The sequence below is a fragment of the Dipodomys ordii genome, unplaced genomic scaffold, assembly GCF_000151885.1.
Source record: "Dipodomys ordii isolate 6190 unplaced genomic scaffold, Dord_2.0 Scaffold78, whole genome shotgun sequence".
In the NCBI taxonomy this organism is placed as follows: Eukaryota; Metazoa; Chordata; class Mammalia; order Rodentia; family Heteromyidae; genus Dipodomys; species Dipodomys ordii.
This window is the reverse complement of record NW_012267294.1, coordinates 4788431-4796026: the sequence shown is the minus strand read 5'-3', so window position 1 is coordinate 4796026 and position 7596 is coordinate 4788431. Positions and strand designations below refer to the sequence as shown.

Here is a 7596-nt window from a genome sequence, read left to right as displayed (position 1 = left end):
CTTTGTTCTGCTGTTTCTATGATTTCCTTTCCCTTCCACAAATTAGATATGCAACATCCCTAGCCATAAAAGAATTGCACATCAAAACAACACTGAGATTCCACCTTACCCCAATCAGAATGTCCTGAGTTTCAATACCAAACGTTTCCTTTTTGAAAAGTATAAATTCTCCTTTCCTCAATCTCCAATAGACTGGCCTTCTCCCAAAGCCTTCTTGAATCCCTTCACCATAAATTATTACCTAAGTTTTGGCTCTCTAGTGATGAGATTATAATTTTCCTATCAAATTGTTCTTGCCTTATCTTGTGTTGTTGGGTTTTTCTTCTTTTTTTTTTTTCAACAATTCAAATCTACAGAAGTGATTTTAATTTCTTCATCAGTAATGTTACATTTATTCATCCTGCACTTGCTCAAGAGGAGAGCATTGGATGGGGCACCTAAATGCATTCATATTTTTTTCATATAAAAGAAACAAGGAAAAGCACTGGACATCTATTTTAATATGCATTTTTATCATCTTTAAATAATTGTACAAAGGAGTTTCCATTCAGCAAAGCAGTTTATGGACACAATGCATATTGATCAGTGTCAGCCTCTTTACAATGTTCTCACCCTTCCCTCTCAAAAGGCCACCTTCCCTCACTTTGCACAAGTTTGGAGGATTTGTTTTAACACTTGTGACTGTATTCTCCCCCATCCTGTCTTCATTCATCTACCCACCCTTCCATTGATCCCATCTTACCCCTTTCAAATACAGGTTTCCTGCTTGAACTGTGAGTTAGACTTTCTAAGGAATTACACAGTTTGAGTTTTCTCCATCCTCAATAAGCATTCATTGTGAGTCTAATATGCACCAGCATTTACAAGTATTTTCCGCATGTTCTTGTATTTAATCTGCCCAACAGTCCTTCTAGTTATTATTTCCTAATTTTATAGTTAAAGAAACTAGGATTGAGAAAGATTAAGCACAGAAAAAAAATCTCCCTCCAAGAAAGGAGACAAGCTACTACGCATATGAATAATAACAAAAGAAAGACTGGATGTGGGGACTCACACCAATAATGATAGCCACACAGGGGGCTGTATGTAGAAGGACTGCATCCAAGCCTGGCTGGAATGAAATTGTAAGACCCTCTTTGAAAGACAGCTAAAGCAAAAAGGACTGGGAGGATGACTCAAGCAGTAGTTTACCTAGCAGCACAAGGCTCACAAGTACTAATAATAAAATAGTAAATTACAAGAGCAATGCAGAGGTTAGGCACAAACAAGTTCAAAGGAAATATATATTGCTTTTCATGTGGATGGCTTAGTACATTTTTACAGATGAGGCTGCTCTTAGGCTGGAGCTGCAAGGGCACAGCAAGAAAAAAATGAAAGAGCATTCCAAAAAGCCTATGGTTTCAGTGTGCCACACAGTTCTACATCTAGTCTTAGGCATACACAGGGACTTGCCATAAAACATTGGGAGTTTGTATTTACATGATGACAAAATAAAAGAATTAAAATAGAAATATTAATTATCAAAGTGAATAATAAGCTTGTATTGATTGTATACATATAATGCTAACCACTAATGTATAATATTAAGAGCTTGTATGAAAACCTTGTAGATCTGATCCATAGATTTAGAACTTCTCTAAGTACAAATTATTCTAATAGCACAACAATAGAAAAAGCCTAAAAAATGAACTGCATAATTCTTACAAAAATAAAAATCCCATGAGTTTTAAGTGACCAAAGCAAGAAAGAGTAGGGTTTGTATTTTTCTAACTTTAGAGCCAGCTCACAATGCCATTGTACAACAAGTTCAAGCTAAGAACAATTTGTGTTCAATCAAAAAAGATTAAAAGAATGAAAAAGCTTACCTGAAGCATATTAAGTTCCCAAGTTATGAAAGAACTTAAGCATTCAATGTTATTGGAAAGCTGAAATAAACAAGTACTAATCACAGAAGCTAAAACTTTTCCCACTGAATCTCAGCTGTAACCTGTCTATATAACAACTTTACAATAAAATAATATTAAAAATAAATAAAATTAAGCCCTTAATTCACTACTACTTCTTGCCTCTCCCTGAAGAGATTTTCTGTGAAGAGTACCCTGAGGTCACATCTGATAGTAACAAGGATAACCGCTCACTACTATGAGCTTGACTATCTACACAGAGTATGCTAAGGATGTTTAGCATAATCCCTACTGCTACTTCATAACTACATCTTTAGAATGAATAAGGAAGTTCACCTAGACATTTTAGTGTATTTTACCATATCAAATTTATGCAAATATTTGGTCTTGATTGAAATTCCTAAACTAATAGGCAGATATATAAATACCCTCCTTGCATTTCTATATAATTGTAGCCTGGGCAGAAATGATGTTCAGTCTGAGGAGCATTCTATGCCTAGCTCTGCATCTCTTGTTAGAGGTAAAATGCTCAATGGTAAAGTTACCTGCCAATGCATATGAAGGCATTGTCATTGCAATTAACCCCTATGTAACAGAAGATGAAAAACTCATTCAGAACATCCAGGTAAGAGAAAACTTTTATTACTCATGCATTTTTATTTTGATAACTATTTCCACCTTTGCACATATAAATTCTCAGACAATAACAACTTCCCAAAGTATTTATCATTTGTGTAAAACTGATCCAAACTGCCATTATTCAATCAGTTTCGTTTTATGATTTAATTATGCATTAGTATTAGTAATCATTACTTTATTGAATAATTAAAAGGAAAATATCGTAATATTTTTTTCCACTATTTAAGCTGATAGAAAGAAAGCTATTCTCAGGGACTTTAAATAATAATCTATATTTAAACCCCAGACTTTGTCAGAACAATAAAAACTATTTAAATTTTAGCATATACTCAAGAGCAAGGAATTTTACTCTTATCCTAGAAATGAAAGAAACAAAATGGTTTGTGCAGTTATATAGGAAGTGCCAAACTTGAAATAGAAGCCAATTAGACATATGTATTAGGCCTGTCATCCTCAGGATGCTGAGGTATGAGGATCACAGTTCAAAGCAAGCCAGGTCAGGAAATTACATGAGACTCTTATTGACAATTAACCACCAGTAAACCACAAGTGGCACCGTGTCTCAAAGTGGTAGAGCATCAGCTTTGAGAAGAGCTCAAGGTCAGCACCCAGGTCCAGAGTTCAAGCCCCCATCCCAAGAAACAAAAACAAATAAACAAATACTGGAATTGTAGTGCAGGGGCAGAGCACCTGCCTAACAAGTTTGTGTCCCTCAGTTCAAGCCCACACATTGTCAAAATAAATAACAAATTGTTTTTGCATGTTTCCTTTTACTGATGTAACAGATGGAAAGTAAAACCTTGAATGTCATAGGGAAGACATGGGCCAATGGCACAGTGTCTGTGGACAGCACCACTGGAAATGACACATTGTTTGTTGTTACCTGGACAATGCAAAAACCACTAATTATTCTCCAAGATCCCAAAGGAAAAGAATATGATACCTCAGATTTCAAAGAACATAAGCAAAATAGTCAAACATCCCATCTTCGAATACTGGGCATTGCAGAGGTAATTCTATTTGTTCATTTTCACTTTGTTTTTATTAATTACTACTTTATAAATATGGTTTTGTCTTGTATATTGTCAATATTAAAATTAAAACAGGTTATCTGCCACAAAAATGAATGGCATATGTAATAATTCACATTCATATTATTTACTAGTTTGTAAAATAAGCTTTCAAATCGCTATTAGAGCTGGGTGTGTAGTTTGGAAAAAGACAATTATCTAGTACAGATGAAAACAATTTCCATCCTCAAAATTACACACACTCATATATATATATACATATAAACTACATGCATACAACACATATATGTAAATGTATATGTATACTTACACATATATGCATATATATGTACATGTGTATGTATGTATATATACATAAATTCTTTACATTTTTAAATCAGTTTATATCCCAAGGAGAGAGTTTGTTTGTTTTGTTGCTTATCCTGAGGCACCTCCACTGAGATTCTTTTTGCTGATGACTGGCACTGTTCTACTTGATCCATGGTATCAATCCTCCCTTTCTTTTTGATTTAATTGGAAAATAAAATTTATTACAGATTTTCTGGCCCTTGCTGGCTTCAAACTGCAATGCTCACATCTCAGTGTGCTCAGGAGCTAGTATTACAGGTGTGAGCTACTCCAACTGGGTGGAAAAAGCAATATTAAGAAGGCTTTGAAGGAGTTTTTATTTGTTTGTTTGTTTGTTTTGTTTTTTCCAGGCAGGTACTTGGACTTATAGACTGTTAAATAATCAAGCCCAACCTCAATTTCTATCAGTCACATTGACCACTGCAGCAACAAATCCTTCCATTATTCCAGTAATGGCAGCTGCTTACAGGAGTCAAAATACAGCACAATACATAAACCCAGGAATTGTTCATGCATATGTCAGGGAAGAGGATATGCTTATAGTGAACATTGATATAATCGTCATTATCGAATTGGAAGATGGACAGCAAGTAATATCAGAACTCTTGGACAATGGTGCAGGTAACTAACATCCTCTTCAAATTACACTGGACTTAAAACATCTCCTAAAGGATTCTATGATGAAGTCATGAGATATATAAGCTTATACTACACATTTGAAAGTTATAATGTTTATAAACATTATACTGAGTCTGAAAAAGTAAAATAAAACATGTTTATCTTTCAACCTCAAGAAAAATTTTATGTTTCTCATGGAAGAGTTGAATACAATCTTCCTCCAGTATTCTTAGTGTTAGTGTTTCAACTATAATTTCCCCAACTAGATATATTTTCTTTTTGATAAGTTGCATTTATAAAATAATAGCAGCTAATATCAATGGAATACATACAATCACAGTTAGACTGTTTTCAATATCAAAAGATTAGCATGTGGCTAAGCCAAAGTTGGAAAGGAATCTAATTCTAGTGTACATATGTGCTGTGCTATCTCCCAAACTGCTGATATCATTACGGTTCCAGGAGAGAAACAGTAGCCATTTGTATATACTGTATAACTATTACATTTGAACCTAAAGGTGCTGATACTGTCAAAAATGATAGTATCTACTTTTTGAAAGTTCTTGTCCAGGCAAGAAATAACACTGCTAGACATAGATTAAGAGGATAGAACAAGTCTCTGTACATACATGGCCATGTTGTAAATGGTAAGTAGCATTAAAATTGAAATGAGTCACATGTTTCTGTACATTTCATGTGGCAAACATTGAAAATTTTATGTACTATGCAAGAGTCAAGTATATAATTATGTATTCAACTTCTATGTTTCAAAGTTATATTCATACTATTGGGTTGAGTGTAAAATAGATTGTCACATGTTTTATTAACATCTACCCTGGTTCATTTCAATTACAATGAAAAATTTAGGACTGAGCATCTGGTATGAGGCCAGCACTATAGAAGATGCTTGCTACAAAGATGAATGACACATAATCCTTGTACCAGGCTCATGTCTCACACTAGTCATACCAGCTACTCTGGAAGAAGAGATTGGCAGGATTGCAATTCTGGGCAAGCTGGGGCAAAAATTCCTGAGACCTCCATCACAACAAAACGAAGGGCATGATGGGCATCTGTGGGAGCCTCAATAGGAAGCTTGCAGGCCCAGGTTTGCCTGGGTAGAAACCTTGATACCATATCCAGAAAAGAACTTAAGGAGGCCCAGAAGCTCTGAAGCATAGCTTAAGAGATACAGTGCCTAGCCAGTAAGAATGGGACCCTGAGTTCAAAAGGATCTTTGTCCTCAAAGAATTTCTAGTCAAGCAGTTAATAAAGATCAAAGATGGGTTTAACATAGCATAATATCTCCTCATTCATTTCAAAGTTATACTAAAACAAGAGGGTTGTTTCACTAAAAATTGTCACTTTTCTGTGTCTGCTATTAAGTTTTAACTTACCCCTCTAGAAGATGAAGTATCCACATGAAAATATGAAAAGTTACAAAATTACTCTTTTGGATAAGTGCAATTGGACTGAACCCACCCAGACCTGAAGTTAAAGAAGACTTGGCAGAAGCTCAACTGGAAGATGTCAGCAGACTAACTTCAGGAGGGTCATTCACTGTATCAGGAGCTCCTCCTGCTGGTAACAATACTCCCTTGTTCGGTCCCAGTAAAATCACAGGCTTGGAGGCTGAAGTTAAAGGAGGTCCTGTTCACCTTTCGTGGACTGCCCCTGGCAGTACATTTGATAAAGGCAAAGGTTAGCTTCACATTAAGCTTTTACATTTTCTAAAAGAATGTCCATTACCTTTCATTTTCTAATGTTTCATTCATAAATATTATTTGTGGGTGTCTACGTAGGCCATTATTCATTTGATTTCAGATGTGAAACCTGAAGGACTAAGAGATAGAAATTAGGCCAAGTTATATCTATAACCTAGAATTCTAACCCATTCTTGCCATGTCCTTTTGTACCAAACTGCTTTTCTGAGTTTGAACCATCCTAAACTTAATTGGGGAGACCTGAATAACTGCTTCCTGTCCCTGGCAAGGAAAATCATTTTTCTAACCATTCTCTACTTGTATAACTTTATTCATTAATCATTGAGTTTCAAACTGCATGAGATTCCTAGACACAATCTCTATTAAGTCAATGACCATAAAAGACACATGACCAGACAAGTCATTTCACAGTACTAAAATATGCAATGCTAATGGCATCTCACTTACTAAGTAGAATGTTCAAAGCCATATTTGTAGCTGGACACTGGTGGCTCATGCCTGTCATCCTAGCTACTCAGGAGGCTGAGATCTGAGGATCGCAGTTCAAAGCCAGCCCAGGGATGAAAGTCTGTGAAACTGTTATCTCCAATAAACCACCAGAAGACCAGAATGGAACTGTAGCTCAAGTGGTAAAGCACTAGCCTTGATCTGAAAAGCTGAGGGACAGTGCTCAGGCCTAGACTTCAAGCCCCATGACTGACACAGACAGAAAGACAGACAGACAGACTGACAGACCGACCGACAGACAGACAGACAGACACACACACACACACACACACAGAGCCATATTTGTTTGGGCATGCTTGTTTTATTATTTATCTTGGCATGGTTGCTTTTTAAAAAAATAAAAAGAGGCTTTTATAAGCCAAAGGAAGTATAGAGCGTCACCCATACTTTTGCTTTAATGTTGAAAGCAATCACTATGACCATTTTGGAAATGCATAATTTTCTCATGACTTTTCAATAGGTAGAAGAATCAAATCAAATATTAGTATTGCCACTAAAAACACCAAGAAGGAAATCATATAATCAAATATTTAGCACAAAATTACTTTGGTAAAGGTGGAGCCTTCAAAAGAAGACTGGTCTCTTATGAAATGTCCTTTGTGCTGATTACAGAAACTAAAAGGAGTGATGTGCTTCTTCTGAAGGGCAGGAAGGATAATTGTGGCTGGCAAGCATTAGCCTTAAACATCATAAAATACCTTAAGAGCAGGGCACTGGTGATTAACAACTGCAAGCCTAGCTACTCAGAAAGCTGAGATCTGAGAATCATCATTCAAAACTAGCCCATGCAGGAATGTCCATGAGGCTTTTATCTCCAATTGACTG

General features: G+C 35.8%; 1 protein-coding gene across 1 annotated transcript in view; it reads left to right on the top strand.

The window, feature by feature from the left end:
* LOC105991876 overlaps positions 1-7596 on the top strand; it is a 22688-nt gene that overhangs the window by 670 nt on the left and 14422 nt on the right. The window contains exons 2-5 of the mRNA XM_013024618.1: positions 2446-2529; positions 3329-3553; positions 4273-4543; positions 5978-6241. Of these exons, the coding sequence (XP_012880072.1) occupies positions 2446-2529; positions 3329-3553; positions 4273-4543; positions 5978-6241 (844 nt within the window). The remainder of the gene's footprint in view (positions 1-2445; positions 2530-3328; positions 3554-4272; positions 4544-5977; positions 6242-7596) is intronic.